Source organism: Phallusia mammillata, chromosome 1, assembly GCF_965637545.1.
Source record: "Phallusia mammillata chromosome 1, kaPhaMamm4.hap1.1, whole genome shotgun sequence".
NCBI lineage: Eukaryota > Metazoa > Chordata > Ascidiacea > Phlebobranchia > Ascidiidae > Phallusia > Phallusia mammillata.
In genome coordinates this window covers 25,764,044-25,782,091 of record NC_137252.1, presented here as the reverse complement: position 1 = coordinate 25,782,091, position 18,048 = coordinate 25,764,044, and the positions used below count along the sequence as shown (strand labels likewise).

The following is an 18,048-nucleotide window of genomic DNA, read 5'->3' as shown; positions in this document are numbered from 1 at the left end:
ACAACCAAAATTATTTAGGTTTAGAAGACCTATAGGTATACAAATGTATACAGATGTAATGAGCACCTTGTCGTTTAACGGTGAATAAAATAATTTCATTAATAATCCACCATATGTATGCAGACAGTTGCGCACAATCCACCACAAGTAAATATTGAGTCAAGAGTCGTATTTGATTTATTTGTATTTGTTGTTTTTAAAAGAAAAGTTTTCAAACATCACTAGTTTGCAGCCTACTGAAACCAACAAAATGAGCAACGTCACTTCACTACATTCACTATAATCATACCCCAAAATTCACTTACTTCAATCGACATCTTGAACCTGTTTCAATCTTGCTCAAAGGCTTAGTGACAGCGAAACCTAATCAAGGTCACGGAAACCTACCTTTGTAGTGTATCTTTTTTTATTTTGTATGCGAATAATACGGTTTCGTAAATAATCAACCAATATGTAAGCAGACTGTTGCGCACAATACATCAAGTGTAAATACTGTGACAACGTAATTGAACGATCTGTTACGTTGTAATTTGAAGAGCATTGCAAACAAAGCATTGTAAGTAAGCAATTTCAAAATACAGTTCTAATTAAGCACACAGTGTTTCAAACTATAAGGTCCCGTCAGTTTTAAACTATAATATAAGGTCTCGTTCGTTTCCTCTGTGGTTTATGCCTAATTGTGGCATCGAACAGAACTGGTCGAGGCGTAGCTTTTGGTTATTATTTCAAACAAACTGAACTACCGTCAGATGGCTACTCTAGCCAATATGACTTATGTCTTGTCACCAGTCACACTTATGATACTTTGTAGGTCGAAACAGTTTGCACTGTTTGCAGGTTATTTATCATATATTGGCTTGATGCTTTTACAAACTAATTATTTATGCAATATTGACCCAAATCTTTGGTGGCATGTATCCTTTTAGTTAACATAATCAGATATTTCTAATTGTACATCTCATAACAACATAAAGATAGTCTAGATATAATTGCACAATGGACCTATTCTGCTAACAGTCTATGTCGGAGGTGATCAAAATTTTTGTACACCTCCATAATCCTGTAAAACTAGTTTGCGGATAAATGTAAATCTGATTTCTGCACGGTCGCACTATGCATGTTGGGTATAGTACCGTAGTTTAAACAACCGTTAAAATGTAAATTAGTATCGGACTTATATATTGTAAAATAAGACAGCGGTTTGCTCATATTTAGTTACGTTTGATTTTGCTTGTGTAATTTACATTCGAAATATTAAAGTATTATGACGAAAGTATGGAAACGCCCATATAATAAAGTATCATAACAAAAGTCTACAAAAAGGCTATAAAAGCTTGTAAATCTCTTCGACTAAAACGAAAGTTGTATTTTTCCAACTGACAAACTACAAATTAGGTGTGACACTGTGTTGGGCAAAGGCTTACCCAGAGATAAAGTACATGCAGAGGCTTCCTAATCTTTTACGTCTTTTTCTCCATTTAGTATGTTAACTTATTACAATCTATCACTCATCAAAAATAAGATTGGAGTGCTTGTGATAAATTTATTTAGGTCTCACCACTCTGCTTAGAGGTGGCATCGAACAGAATTTGTGAGGCATGGCTTTTTATCTTGTTATTTCCAACGAACTGAAATGTCGTCCTACATGTTACACAAGCCAATACGGCCTTCGCCTTGTCACCATCTACAATGATCTTATAGGTCTAATCAGTGTCTGCAGATTACCTATAATGTAAATGTCAATTTCAGAAATGTTTGCTATTTTAATTAAGAAATTTCAGTGATACAGAAAACGTTTTGCTACAAACTGAGGCTTTGGTATGATAATATCATTGAAACCACTTTTCATATTTTTGTGTTAGTTTGAAACTTACTGCCTATTGCCGAAACAAACGGTTTCTAAAATCACCACTGCAGCTTGGTAACTATTCCACTTTATTACGTTCCTACAATAAAAATTACTAATCAATCAATGCAATTACAGAGGCAAAGCAAACAAACGTGCAAATCTGAAATGTGATTAAAACTAATCGAATACCACTTTCGTGAATCAGTCGAAATAATTGTTTAGTTGACATATCAAATGAGTTTTTATTGATAGCTTTACCACAAAACTATATACATGTTAATATTAATATAATCAGACTAGATTAAAGTAACATAATTATGATCTTTAATAATTATTGTATAATAAGAAGCAAGTATTATTAAACATTTATGTATTTAAAGAACATTTTCTGCCCATGTCTTGAATGCTTCTTTGACCTTTTTCTCGTATACTTTATCTTTGCAGAATACTTGAATCTCATATTCCTAAACAAACATTGAGGCAATTTTTTTTATCAAATGGTGGCTTTTTAACAATTGAAAAAAGTTTGCTAACCCCATAGACTTTTGGAAGCATTTCTGAAACTTCTTCAGATTTCACCTTGAATGCCACATTCGGTTTTTCTTTCGCGTAGAAGTAAAATTCGTCGCATGGATTTTTATGTTTCATGCCGTAGTCAAATTTTGCCACCTTCAAAAGTCAAAGGGTTCCTTATTTAATCTGACATCCATCTTACTTTTAAATACCGAAAACACTTACGTTAACAGCAACAAGTTCGTGCACGTTTCTGTCCGAGGGTAAACCAGCGATGTTTGCAATTTTTTCAGCAATTGCTTTGCGATCATCACACTGCGAGTTTTATAACGGTCAAGACATTGCTTGAGCTTTTTTTTGTTATGTTACACATATGTTACACTTCATAGAAATTTACATCTGGCTTGTAGTAAAGGTAACGTACGAAAAGATACATGTTTTATTTCGGTTGGTAACACTAAACAAAGGTTCTCCCTATATGTTTCACATAGAAAGATTTTCTTATTTAACATGATGAATACGAATTACACAAAACGTACCTTTTCTTTTTGACTTAGTGGTATTATTTTCGATCCCACAAAACGGTAAAAGTCGCGACTTTTAACTCTTTTCAAAATGTCCTGAGATTTCTCCATACCAGCCAACTTGGATTGCATGATCCGGTCAATGATCTGTTAAGGTTATACCTGTTATTAGTTACTACACAATATAATGCATTGAAAGGCACACCAACTGAAATCTTTACTAAAACAAGGAATCCCCGTCTTTTCAAAATGTTGGTAAAAGTGAATTACCAGTCGCAGTGGGGTTAAAGCAATAAATAAACGACAAACAAGTTTAAACTTTCACTTACATTGTCATCAAAATCTGTGTACGTCTTCATATCTTCCATCACCTCGGACATTTTGTACTCACCAACACAAAAGCCGTTCTTTTCAGCGGATATAAAAGCGTCACAAATCCTAAGTAGTATAAACAGATACACTGCTGTTAAATCTTCTGTGTAGCTCTGTTGTCAACAATCGGTGTATACAGCTAATGAGGCTGAAGTATGGCATTAGTCTAACTGTCTGTTTTACTATTAAGGCTGTTAATAACCAAATTTGTTTGAAACCAATAAGATGGAAAAAGCAGAAAAAAAAGTTTGTTTGTTGCTTTTAGGTTTCCGTTTGTAATTTGTTGTTGGTAGTGTGTTCTTGTAAAAAAAACTAAAATGATGCAAATGTCAGGAATACTGCAGCAGGTCAAAATATCACAAAATTATTTACAAATTATAACTAGAAATAAGTTTACAAATTCTGCTTTAAATTATAATTTATATATTTTAAAATTCCTACTCTTGACGTTATATATGGAGGTTTTATAAGTTAGAATCAATTTGTGTGTTCAACTTACATCAAGTTTACAGCAGAGCTGATTCTGTGTTGATATGCACGCTTATGCAAAGCTGCCCTTATATGAAACATCTCGTACAAGTTCTTGCTTTCCTGACATAAACATCAATATACTAGATCCATCACAATTAAATTTACTTTGGTAAACAAATTTTACCTTTTGATGTGCACAAATAGTTTTCACCCCATCTACTTCTATTACTCTGCACAATCTCATAAACCTCTCATGATCGAAGCTATTTCGAATGCCCAGCTGGTGGCAGTCGCGAGCAAAGTAGTCCCACTTGTCAACATCAACCTTGTTTCGCTCATTTGATATGATCTAGTTTTAAACACAACAACAACAAAAAGTTTTAAAGAAAACTAACTTCACAATTTCGATTGGGTTGTTTCATGCTCGTATGAATCACCCGGGTTGAAAATCACTAACCAAACGCATGATTAATTATGTGTTTACCTCATACAAAAACGGTTTTTCCTTCACTAAGTCCCGGTCTTCTTGAGGGCCATTTTTCTGTAAAAATAATCACAGTGTCTGTTACTTTAACATAGATGATTTTAAAAGGCAATATCCGATTTAGAACTATTTTACATACCTTTGGTGGTTTTATCATCAATTTAATCATTTTTGCCATTTTTGTGTGACGTTCATCGCATTTTGAAAGTTTGATATTATGGGTTCTCAGAATGTAATCAAACATGTCGCAGGAACCTTGCTCGTGCTGAAATTAATAATGGAAATACAAACCAGTTGATAATTTATCGAATTTAAACTCCGAAAACTCAGATTTTATGATTATGTTATGTTTGGGTTTTACCCGACAATATTTTACAACCACTTAATCAAAACAAATATAAAACGTTCCTTGTGTTAAATGCTTTTGAAAATTTAGGAACGCAAACTTCGTTAGCCTTTACTCGTGGGGTGAAAAAGGCGACATTAGATCACTTCGATCTATGTTTTGTTGTGGCTTTAACATGAAAACGGAGTATAGTTATACCTGCCACTGCTCGTTTTTTCCATCTACAGCCGAGAGAAACATTTGGTCAAACATGTGTGAAAATGGTCCATGACCTGCAAAAAAATGTGAAAAACAAATAAAAAAGTCACTTATTGCTATGAATTTGGTTCTCAAACTTTTTAAGCTTGCGGCGCATTCCAAAACTAAAACTTCTTCCGCGACACACTTCGCAATTTAAGATAACAAAAGTTGTTCAAAGAATGTTAATTTTTCATTTATTTTGGTGCATAAGGGTGCTTTTTATTACAATAACTAAAATATGAGCTTTAAAACGTTGTCATACACACCAGTGTTTCGTCATAAAGTTCTAAAACACGAGAGGATGTTTAAACTATAAAACAGCAAATATTTCGCGGCACACCTGGAAATCTCTTACGGCACACAGTTTGAGAATCACTGGTTTAGACTGTTGACTACCCAACGAAAGCATATTTATAAGTCATAAATTATCATACTAAACAAGAGACAAATTAAAATAACAGTAGTCATAAACATTGTTATGCATGTCTTTGTACAAGCGGTACACAAAGTCGTTTAGCACGCGACATCGAGCTATGTTATTAGTCAAAAATTGATTAAGTTTAGCTGATAAACAATTATTTTACTTTGTATTAAACAGTGGTTACGAGAAATTATAAACGTGCGAATGTTTTTTACACGTGAGGCTGACATTTGTATGCTACATATGCAAACTTAGAACTTTACCAAGATCGTGACAGAGTCCAGCAATTTCCACACAAAGAACATCATCTTCAGTAATGTCCAACTCGGGTTGGTTCAATTGAAGCATTCGAATGAATTTTCCAGCTAAGTGGGCTGTTCTGTTGTTTGAATGCGCAAGAAATTTTCAGTTAATTACAAAAGTATTAAAAAGGCATTGCTTACCCCAAACTGTGTTCAAATCTGTTATGCGACGCACCAGGGTAGACATGGTAAGTTGTTCCAAGTTGTTTGATGTTTCTTAGACGTTGAAACTGTGGAGTGTCGATGACTTCCACCAGCTTTGGAGGAAAAATCATTGTGCCATGAACAGGATCGTTGAAAATCTTCATCAACTTTGCAAGAATTAAACGTATTTTAAAATTACTTTAAAATGTGTGACCTACTCAGAGTTGCAAGTTGGGCCGGGCTTTTTGGGCCGGGTTCGGGCATAACAAGTCTCTGGCTTTGACCTAATGCCCACCCGACTTTAAAGCATATTGTTTACGCCATTGTCCATATTTCTGTTTATATTTCTGATCCTTTGTTGCAAGGCTTTCGTGGATAGGCCTGTCAATCAAAATTTCGGCCCTAAACCGGCTTCTCAAAAACGTTTCGGGTTCGGACCGGGCTTCGGGCTTCGGGCTTATACTTTCGGGTTCGGGCCTAGATTTTGGGCCCGCTTGCAACTCTGGGCCTAGTAACTCTTGTGATGCTCTTGGCGAAATGAGCGAATTTCACTTCAACGTATTTTTATAATGCAGCAGATGTTTTCGTAAAATGGGTAAATAAGTGCATTGCATTTCTGCGGGTCTCCTCTTATGAAAGCCCTAATGTAAGATTTCTCGCCTCTGTTGGCGCCATAAACTGTCATGAACGGGTGTGGGCAATATCATCCTGACATCGCTATTGGCAACAATGACTTTGTGACGTCAAATTTATTGTCGTGCTATTGTAATAGATAACTAACGGATATATGCTGTAAGTAGGAAATTTATTGACAATGTTCAAACTGTTAACGAATATATTTGACATATGTCAACTCTTGAGTTAAATTGAGCATTCGATGTTACAGAACCTGTTATTGAGAGCACGTGTTCTATATTATAGCGAATCCAAGTTGCAACTTGGTTTATTTACCGGTAAGTTGGTGAGCCTATAGTTATACATGCTTTGCTTGTATGCATATTTAAGCCATTACCATTACAGTTGGCAAGATTCAAATGGCATTGACCTGTGTGATCTGTGCGACGAAGTGGCTCGGCTGTACACAGGTGTGTCATGTAACATATTACCTTTTCAGTTTTTTGCTTGATGTCATTTTCCAAATAATGGTTTGCTTTACATTCTACTGTGGACATATTGATTTTGACGTTTATTGAGTCACCAACTTGTTGTTTAAAAGCTTTCCAATAATCTTCAAGGCAATTATAAATTTTCTTAAAAATCTCTTCAGATCGGAAGCCTTCGTTATTTCGGTTTGCAACTTCATTATTTTCAGTCACCCCTTCCATCTGCAGGCTAACACTTTTCCATGCGCTTGGGATGCCACCATTGTCTTTAAACCGTCGGAGTATTTCTTTCATATATTGGTCACTTTTGACGACCTTATATACAACGTAGCCTCCAGCACCCATTACTGCTGTGGCAACAAAAACTGCTGCTTGGCCCTTCAACCCTTTTAGAGGGTGGGACGCATAAGTGCATCGAGAGACATGCCTTAGTGTAAACGGCGATGGAAAACGTAAAGCAAATTTTTCTCCCCAATGGGCTACTTTGGAAAGCTTATGCATAATGGCTTCAAATTGTCTGTACGAACAATAAGTTTTAACTTTTTAAATACACTAAAAAGCAACAAAACAAATTATTTTTAAATTTCAGATGTAAAATGCTTCACGCTAGGCATGGTGCATGCTATAAGCAAAAAAGGAAGTGAGTAAAAAGTTAAATTACGACGACAGGTTCAGTATGTTTTAAGCACTTCATTAAACGCGACAAGTTGCGTTGGAAATCTGTGAAGTTTACCTAACATTTTATAAGCGTTTGTTCATAGTTAGACATGTGTCGGTATTTTACCAACGGCGGCCAGTGTCTACATTTTTTTTGTTTACACACTTCAAGCTTAAAAAAGAATCATACTATAGTATCCCATTTACTATAACTTGATATACGTATTAATAACACAACACATGGTAAACGTTTTGAAAACACAAAGTTCGAAAATATTTATACTATAAAAATAGGGTTGGCCCAACACATCAAAAACATTCCTATTCCCTTGTCACTGTTGTAACAGCACAACAAAACAAAATTGTAACAAAAAACAATTAAACTAAACAATTAAACTAAAATGTTGTTATGCATTTACCATTTCAAAGTTGTGTTTAGTTTCTATCTGGTGACCTCAGTTATGGCGCAATCAAGTGATCATGGCCGAGTAGGCCAAATTTTCTGTTACAAACGTCCCTTTTTACCCCACCATAGCACATTACCGAAAAGCGGAATCGTCAAGTGTGGTAATTGAACCATATGTTACGTTCTAATGCGAGGAGTATTGCAAACAAACTAAGTAAGCAACTTTAAAACATCGTTCCAATTAAGTTGCAGACAGTGCACACTGTTTCAACCTGTAAGGTTTATGCCAAGCTGTGACATCGAACAGAATTGGTAAGGGATGACTTTTCAGCTTTCAATTGGAATGGCGTTATAGATGGCTGCACTTGCCAATACCGCCTAGGTCTTGTCCCTAGCTGCACTGATGAGATCGTGTAGGTTGTGCACTGTTTGTAAATGTATATACTTCCATAATTAGTAAACTTTATCTGTATTTTCTTCAATGTTTCCGTTTACATAACATCAAAACAAAGGTTTACCTTTTTGCACAGAACATCTACCAATTTTGGCCACGAATTGCCACCGCAGAGTATAACCTAGTCTTGCGGTAATATAGCCTACTTGTAACTAATCTTGAATCATTCGCAACAAGTACAAAAATGCTTAGTTGATAACTCAAACTTTTGTGTTGCTGAGGTACATATTCAGCTTAGACCGGGAATGCAGGAGGAAACATAACGCGATGACAAATACGCACATTTAAATCTGTGCAACGTCACTTCCGCAATTGTATTATGTATACATAATACATAATATTATGTATACATAATATTATGTATACAATTGTATTATGTATACATAATACAATTGCGGAAGTGACGTTGCACAGAGTTAGTTGTGGGTATTTCAATATATTGAACCCACACACCACACGCTATACACGTATTTATCCTTATACTGCTGCAATTATTGACTGAAGTCTTTTTTTAGTTGCTACATAAGTTTGATTGTATTTCATTACAAGTAAAGATTGTTTTGTATTCCTTTGCCAATGTGTCCCGTGGATCCGAAATAAACTTGTATGTTGCCGCCTATTCAACTTTTAAAGGGTCGCATGGGAACAGTGGTTGGAATTGCAAGAAAAATGTAATGCAGAATACAGCATACTTTACTGAAATTCAACAGCGCATTTTTGAATTTCCAACCCTTTTAATTTATTAATTTTCTTCAGCGACTCATTGCGTTTGACAGGGATGAAACATTTCAAAACATACCTAACTAGTTAGTGTAATAATTAAAAGTATTTTTTATTTAGCTTAAAATCTAAACTCCACAGCGCTTGCACCTGAACAGCCAAATTTTTTTATGGCACTATTAGGATCAATATATCAGCGACAAAGTTGCGCCGAACATTCACCGAGCCACAAATGGTTTTAGCTGCACGTGCTGCTAAGTAGAGTTTAGATTTTACGCGCAACATTGAAACGTTACTAATCGCATCATCAACAAGTGCCTTAATCAACGTGGTGACTTAACTACCTCCACAGTAAATCCACAGCAGTACCTAACGTGGGCACTTTACTACCTTTGCATAGCTTCATATCCGCCTTATGGCAATCTTATTTGACTCAGTTGTTTGCAAAATAACTGTGATCCAGTCAGTCAAGTTGGTGTGTAAGTAGTCTAATCCATTCAATAATTATACTTGTTTTGTCAAAGCGTCTGCTTAATAAATGTCCACGTTTTATTCTACCTCACCTACTTTTTTCCATTTTGTCGCTTTAGCAATGAGGCTACCAGTTTTTTTTATAGTTTTTTTGTACATTATATAATTTATAACTTAAAACACTCCTCCACCAGGTTTAAAAGGACCTTAATTAAACGAAAAAAAGTAAAATTGTGTTTTTCGTTATAGTGAGTAACAAATATTTGGCATGTTCTTTTGTAAATGTATTTATTTTCATAATTATAATTTTTATCTGTCTTTTCTTGATTGTTTACGTTTACATAACATCAAAAAGGTTAACTTTATTGCACAGAACCTCTGAGAATTTAGGCCACGAACTGCCAGCCCAAATTATAGCCTATAGCAGGGGTGGGCAAAGCCTATAGCAGGGGTGGGCAAAGCCTATAGGAGGGGCGGGCCGCATGCGGCCCGGCAAAGAAGTTCATGCGGCCCGCCAAATGTTAGTAAATTTTAAAAAGATAGTTACCGAGCAACGCTGAATAGTATTATAAGCACAGGCGTACAGTTAAAAAAAATAAAAATAAATACCGCGGTTGCGACTTGCCGATACCAATACCATGTGCAGTATCTGTAACCGTACCATACTTTGGAACTTAACACAGATACTTTTTTCGTGCTTTAGCCTGTTGTTTCTGCCACGTTCTTAAACAAATCGTCACTTGACATAACTTCTTCGTTCGATAAAAGTGAAAGCGATTCACGTTTTTAAATACAGCCCACTTTGCACTGTTGACGCGAAAACTTTGGTCACTTTGGATCAAGTTTACGTCTTTGCAGTACTTTGCAAACAGACAAAAAATAGCTTCAGAATCGTTAACACAGACCCGCACAACACCTAAAGATGGATACTAAATGCGGCTCGCATTGTTTAATGTTGGCGCAAGGAATTTATTAACAAAACAACGTGCTTGTTTATTTTGAAACAATTACAATTGTAGCGTTTCAACCAATGTTTGTCCAATCAAGTGACAACAAATTTATGTTTATAGCTGAAAATATGCTATGTTAACATTTGGGCTAAATCAGGCATGTACGACCACATGCGGCCGCGGAGACGGGTTTGTGCGGCTGTGACCATGTTTATTAAAATACATGCACTGAAGGCCGTGACGTAACTAAAACTATTTTGCCAACTATTTTAAACTGCTAAAAACAGATTTCGTGTGACTGGAAAAAAGATTACCAGCCTATTAACTATATGCGGTGCCTGTTTATCCGCTTATTGTTTGCAAAGAATCCGAAAAAACAGGCACAGCAATCGTCACAATACAGATTATGATGTCATAAACCATCAGCTTCGTTTAGCTAAACTTATGCACCATGTTAGAAACTAATAATTTAAGCATTTTAGGTGGCTTTAAATGGTATATATATAATATAAACCTAATTCTTTACACCAGTTATTTTAAAACAAAAACAAGCAAGCAATTGGCGGCTGTTGGTGAAATACTATGCGGCCCGATAAGATTTAGAACTTTTGAATGCGGCCCTTGCACTGAAAAGTTTGCCCAGCCCTGGCCTATAGTCTTGCAGTACTACAGCCTACTTATGATTAATCTGGAATTATTCGCAACAAGAAAGACACACAATGCACCAACAAAAATTCTTTTGTTTTTATTTCTATTTGGTTCATCAGCGTAATTAATTATTTCAACAATTTGATAAATACCGAAGCGCAAACATATGGTTAATGACGTATGGAAGTTAAACTCAACACTATTTTACAGTACAGTTCCTAATTTCTTTATAATTCCGAGTTGTTTTAGATCGAACTTCGGGTGGGTGAAAGAAATTTAGGATTCAAACTTTGGTCTCACAAATCTCACAACTCTCACAAACGTGGAAGCAGTTATACCCACTTGCTCAATTTGTGACTGGTCGGCTTTATTTTTTCTTCTTTAATTTAAGATAATTAATGTAACTATTGTTTGCTTGTCTTTATCTGACAATTAGCTGGTTTGATGTTGCAAGAATTCCCTTGTGTAATGCGGGTGCAGCGACAAAAACTGTTAAAAACAATACTATATAGCAGTGGTTCCCAACCCTGTTTCAAAAGCGACCCCAATTTAAAGAAAACCAAATCAACACTAACATGCGAACTCATTGAAGTAATGCTGAAGCTGAAACTAATTTTCATGTAAATTTGCGTGCTTATTTTTTTATGTAATCTTAAAATATTACATTCAGCGACCAACGTGAGATACCCCTTTAAAATTTAGAACTCAACTCAACAACTCAACCCAAACGTTTTATTCAATTTGGCCAATCAAATGAGCGGTAAAGCCAACCAATTTTCACTAGCGAAGCTGTACTGCAAAACGTGAGTTGGGGTTTCGAACTACAACAAAAAAAATATAGTTTTGTTTTTCGATAATTATTTGAATTTTGGGACTTTATATCACGACCCCAGAAAGGTTTAGACGACCCTAGGGAGCGGAGTTTACCTATAGGTTGAAGGCAACTACTTTAGAGTGTCTGACATTAGGTATGAAGAAAGAAACATAATATAAATAATTGTAAATACAATTATAACTGCCATGACTTGGACTATGACAACTTCAATGCACTATGTTCAGAGGTAGTTCATGACAGCGATTGGTTGCAATCAAGTAAACTTGTCAGTTATTAAAATTGCATTGACATAAATAAAATACTAAAAGCAAAAAACGCAAGCCTACCAGTGCTGAGTTTTTGATTTTCTGACGTTGTGGTTGCGATTGTTTCTCCACTTTCTGTGACACAGTAAATGAAATTAGACAAGTATAATATTAAGTTAGTGCAAAATAAGCGTAACTCTAAAAATAACGAAGTCAGTATATTTGACATAACAGTCAAAATTCTTGCAGAGTTTAGTTTAAAATTTCCTTCTTATGGCAGGAAGATGCTTGAGTTGTGACTCTTATGTCAAATTTATTGGCATTGCTGCTTTTGTATAATGTAATATAAAGTTAGATTACCCCAATGGTCGTTATGGAATGACTGTATAGGTGGCAAGCACACCATGTACAACTAGATTGCTTACTTATAACATGTAAATGCCTGTCTAACATTGATTGTAGTATGTAAGTCATATACATACCAGATTCTGACGACTCCTGATCCGGTTGAGATTGAGATATATCTTCTGTACAAAACAAACAACTATTTAATATCATATTAAAACATACTTATATCATCTAGAATATAATGATGAAAAGGTTTTAACTGACCAAATTGCGAAACAGAAACTATTGAAGAAAAATCCTGTTGGGTAGTTGAAAATGAATTAGTAAATGGGTGCTTACTTGAAACCACCTCCTCCATAGCCATCCTAGCTGTTTCAACAATTTCCAAAGGATGAGACAAGTCATACACCCGATTTGCCATTTCGATTGAGTGCCCCTCGGCCCTGGCAACTGCTTTTTGAACTTCTGCTGGAGCATCTCGCATTTTGGTTGTTATTACTTTTCTGACATCAGTTGCTGAAACTGCCATTTACGTTGATAAAAACCAGTTTGAAAAGCCTATTGAATGTAGTGGCTTCCATTTCAGCACCAGCAGTAACCAATGATGGAAAAGCTTGAGATTTCTCTCCCGGCTTATGTTTCAAAAAAGCCCATACATGGTCAGATGCAACCTTGAGGTGATCATATTCAAGTTTGGACAAAACAATGCAACCATGTCGATTTTGTTCTTTCTGCTTTTCAACTAAAATTGAAAAATTCCTTGGGCAGTTTCCTCTTTTCCTAACAGTTCATCTCGCCTCATTCCTCTAAATCAGGGGCGGGCAACTTCTCCAATCGGCGGGCCTGATGTGAGAAAATGAAGTACTTGGCGGGCCGGATTCCTGAATCGATACATTAATTGCGTATTTATCCAGTGATTTAAAACGGATTTTTGACCACCTTAACCAGGGGTCACCAAACCTTTTTCACTGCGAACCGGATGAGTGCTAATAATGATTTGCGCGGGCCGAATAGTTTACATGCCCTAGCGCCGTCTTTCCAAACTTAGCCCGCGAAGCGATTTTATAGGTGTGCCAATACATGGTCTTTCTACAATCCCATTCAAAAGCTGGTCAGAGACTGTTAAAGTGTATAATTATTCTCATCTTACAAGCGATGCTTGTATATTACGCCACAAGTGACAAAAGAAGGCAATTGTTTGCGCACAATTAACACTTGTAGTCTTGTCTGTTATGTAACAATCTGGCTTTGGATAACTCCTGGGCGTTATAATCCTATGAAACACGGTAATATCAATTCGGAATATCTCGACAGGAGAGCTTTTGTAAGGAGTAGATTAACTTTTAATGTTACAAAGTTAATAATACAATTTGGCAAACCAAAGATATGGTCGTGGGCCGGATGAAATGACCTCGCGGGCCGGATCCGGCCCGCGGGCCGTATGTTGCCCGCCCCTGCTCTAAATATTCCACCCCTGCATCCTAGTCTGCATATAACACGACAGAAAATGTCGCCCAACAAAAGCTCCAATTGTTTTTTTTTTAAGTTTCCAAACTTAGTTTGACGGATCCTGTCCATTTCTTTTGTGATGTTGTTGTTGTTTTCATATTGCAAGATTGCTTTCTTTGGTGTGTCGAGATCCTTAAGCTTCTTTCTACTTTTTTCTTTTACATATTGTTCACGTTTCTCTTTCTGTTTCTTTCTGAATTTGTGGTAGATGACGCAACGGAGCGTAGGCTTTTACAGTGACAATAAGTGCTGAATCAGCAAGTTGTATATTGTTGACTCATCAATTATTGTCAAGACGTCCCATAGCTAGTTCAAAATGATTCTAAAGAATATATTCCTTTTTTTGTAACATTAGCTATAGCATTAACAAAAGTTGTAACAAAAGGTGTGTTACAAAACGATAAAATACTTTGGTTGGTAAATTATTGCTTCCATTCCAATCAAAATTACACACATCAAGGTACAATGAACATGACACAAAACAAACACGAAACAGTGATAGATTTCATCATTTTAATAGAATACATAACACATCACTAGATAACGTACACCCATATTTTGCACATGGCTTTAAATGATTTTGTTAAAAGTGATCCTTTCTGTTGTTGTTCTAATCTTTGGCAATTTCTGTAGTTCATGATTTGATTACATCTGTCGTAGAGTACTTGTTTTTAACCAGTGCACTTGAAACTTTTTTTCATACTTCTAAAGAAGTGAATATTTGATTGTGTGCTGAGAGGAATGCAGTGTTTACAGACTATCTAGTGCTACATTAGCGAATTTTTATGTGAACAGTAGGCCTAATGTTATGACGTACAATATCAGCTCCAAAATTTAAGACTTAATGCAGCTGAGAAGCGCACAACGTCATCATTCGCAAGGAACGACCGTTAAAATTAAGGCCCGTTGACATACAGACAAGCACCTTTCGGTTATAAAACACGAACGGTTTGACATAAATTCAAACGGTTTTCACTGGCCAACTCCAAATTTCACTTAGATACAGCATGCAAAGTTATAGGTCATTCCAATGAGTGAATCGGAATTCAGAAGCGTATACATCATCATTATTCGCAGGTCACGACCGTGAAAATTAAGGCGCGCTGACATACAGACAAGCACCTTTCGATTATAAAACACGAACGGTTTGACATAAATTCAAACGGTTTTCACTGGCCAACTCCAAATTGCAGTCAGATGCAGCGTACAAAGTTTCAGGTCATTCCAATGAGTGAATCGGAATTCAGAAGCGTACATTCTCATTATTCGCAAGGAACGACCGTTAAAAATTAAGGCTAGCTGACATACAGACAAAGACCTTTCGGTTATAAAACACGAACGGTTTGACATAAATTCAAACGGTTTTCACTGGCCAACTCCATATTTCACTCAGATACAGCATGCAAAGTTATAGGTCATTCCAATGAGTGAATCGGAATTCAGAAGCGTACATGGTCATTATTCGCAAGGAACGACCGTTAAAATTAAGGCGCGCTGACATACAGACAAGCACCTTTCGGTTATAAAACACGAACGGTTTGACATAAATTCAAACGGTTTTCACTGGCCATCTACAAATTGCAGTTAGATACAGCATGCAAAGTTTCAGGTCATTCCAATGAGTGAATCGGAATTCAGAAGCGTACATGGTCATTATTCGCAATGAACGACCGTTAAAATTAAGGCTAGCTGACATACAGACAAGCACCTTTCGGTTATAAAACACGAACGGTTTGACATAAATTCAAACAGTTTTCACTGGCCAACTACAAATTTCACTTAGATACAGCATGCAAAGTTTCAGGTCATTCCAATGAGTAAATCTGAAATAAGCAGCGTACATGGTCATTTTGGGCAGGTCACGACCGTTAAAATTAAGGCGCGCTGACATACAGACAAACACCTTTCGATTATAAAACACGAACGGTTTGACATAAATTTAAACGGTTTTCACTGGCCAACTCCAAATTGCACTCAGATACAGCATGCAAAGTTATAGGTCATTCCAATGAGTGAATCGGAATTTAGAAGCGTACATGGTCATTATTCGCAAGGAACGACCATTAAAATTAGGCGCGCTGACATACAGACAAACACCTTTCGGTTATAAAACACGAACGGTTTGACATAAATTTAAACGGTTTTCACTGGCCAACTCCAAATTGCACTCAGATACAGCATGCAAAGTTATAGGTCATTCCAATGAGTGAATCGGAATTTAGAAGCGTACATGGTCATTATTCGCAAGGAACGACCATTAAAATTAGGCGCGCTGACATACAGACAAACACCTTTCGGTTATAAAACACGAACGGTTTGACATAAATTTAAACGGTTTTCACTGGCCAACTCCAAATTGCACTCAGATACAGCATGCAAAGTTATAGGTCATTCCAATGAGTGAATCGGAATTTAGAAGCGTACATGGTCATTATTCGCAAGGAACGACCATTAAAATTAGGCGCGCTGACATACAGACAAACACCTTTCGGTTATAAAACACGAACGGTTTGACATAAATTCAAACGGTTTTCACTGGCCAACTCAAAATTACAGTTAGATACAGCATGCAAAGTTTCAGGTCATTCCAATGAGTAAATCGGAAATAAGCAGCGTACATGGTCATTTTGGGCAGGTCACGACCGTTAAAATTAAGGCTAGCTGACATACAGACAAACACCTTTCGATTATAAAACACACGAACGGTTTGACATAAATTTAAACGGTTTTCACTGGCCAACTCCAAATTGCAGTCAGATACAGCAGGCTTGTCAAACTCTCGGCCCGTCGGCCGCATGCGGCTCACGAACAGTCAATAACAATTGTAGTATTTTTTTTAGATTTTTCTGATAAAACTAAATTTTTCTTACTTTTCAAAGCTATTATATAAACAGACATTTAGCGAAATTTAATTTGTAAATACAAATTATTATGTTATGAATAGAAACGATAGTAATTAAACCGTTCCTCATACTTTCAGTCAAGGCTGTACAATCTGCGGCCGTACGACCATATTAAAATATATGTCCTGGCGGCCGTGATGTAATTAAAACTCCTTTGCCAAAACTTTTGATTTTCAAACTGCCCGAAACAGATGTTGTGTTACTGAAAAGAGTATTACAAGCCTAGCAGTCATATGCGTCAATCTTTTTGTAGGCCTATTGTGTGCAAACAATGCGATAAAACAGGTAGTAAAAGCATCACAATATAGATTATGACGTAATATACATTAAAACTGATCTTTATTGTGCAACTCAATCTGTTCATCATGTTGTAAATTAATGTGATAATAAATCCGGGCCCCCCCCTTTTTAAAAAGTTTTGCGTAAATTAAATAGGCCCAAATCGTTTCCGTTTACCGCTGATAACAGGGAGTCGTTATCTCAAAGCCCTGAGCCTTCAATCTCTTGTATTCGCTTGTTATCTAATCGCCAATTATGACGTAACAAGGGTTTAATAAGGAGTTTTATGCGCTAACAGTCGGAAAGTTACGTTCCGGCTGGAACGCTGGTTGCAATTTCTTGGTTGGTGTTAACTGCACTTAATGCAACATATCAAACTGTTTTTGCATTTGTATTGTTTCGACCTGCCAAACACGTAATAGTTTTGTCCCAAACATTAGATCGATGTTAATCGAGTTATGTTATTAGGGTACACGGAATTTGTGACTGCCACAATTTATGCCTTCTACAGTAACCAACTTTAGTGCATTCGTGACATTGCGCAACTTTAGCATTATCGCTTTAGAAAGGCGTTCAGTCCTTGAGAATCTGTTCCCCCTTTTTAAGCAACGATTTTGATCACCTGTCGCTTATCGCTTATCTTGCAGCTGCAGTTTTGCTGATTAAGCTAGATACCAGCGGCAAAACCAGTAAAATACAAAGCTGTCGCGAAAATTATTTGTTCTTTCTGTCAATTGGAGTTAGTGGCAGTTTAGCATGTGAATTACGTATTCAGTATCGTGCGGTCTAGCGTGTTTGCAAACACTTTTCGTAACAAAACTCTGTTCCAACTAGTACTTTTCGTAACAATTTTT

General features: G+C 36.3%; 2 protein-coding genes across 2 annotated transcripts; both read right to left on the bottom strand.

Annotated features, from left to right (window-relative positions):
• Positions 1-1,931: 1,931 nt before the first annotated feature.
• On the bottom strand, positions 1,932-5,831 carry LOC145209654 (deoxynucleoside triphosphate triphosphohydrolase SAMHD1-like). The gene is made up of 12 exons (XM_080079936.1): positions 5,664-5,831; positions 5,484-5,599; positions 4,758-4,831; positions 4,353-4,478; positions 4,214-4,270; positions 3,914-4,078; positions 3,758-3,849; positions 3,216-3,324; positions 2,902-3,033; positions 2,588-2,677; positions 2,384-2,518; positions 1,932-2,313 (listed from the first exon to the last, which is right to left on the bottom strand). Exons 1-12 carry the CDS (start codon positions 5,828-5,830, stop codon positions 2,224-2,226), a joined length of 1,353 nt encoding a protein of 450 aa, XP_079936062.1. The 5' UTR covers position 5,831; the 3' UTR covers positions 1,932-2,223.
• A 6,273-nt stretch (positions 5,832-12,104) lies between these two features.
• On the bottom strand, positions 12,105-13,334 carry LOC145209321 (uncharacterized). Its single transcript, XM_080079597.1, has 3 exons — positions 12,843-13,334; positions 12,638-12,682; positions 12,105-12,290 (listed from the first exon to the last, which is right to left on the bottom strand). Exons 1-3 carry the CDS (start codon positions 13,030-13,032, stop codon positions 12,184-12,186), a joined length of 342 nt encoding a protein of 113 aa, XP_079935723.1. The 5' UTR covers positions 13,033-13,334; the 3' UTR covers positions 12,105-12,183.
• Between the last annotated feature and the right edge of the window lie 4,714 nt (positions 13,335-18,048).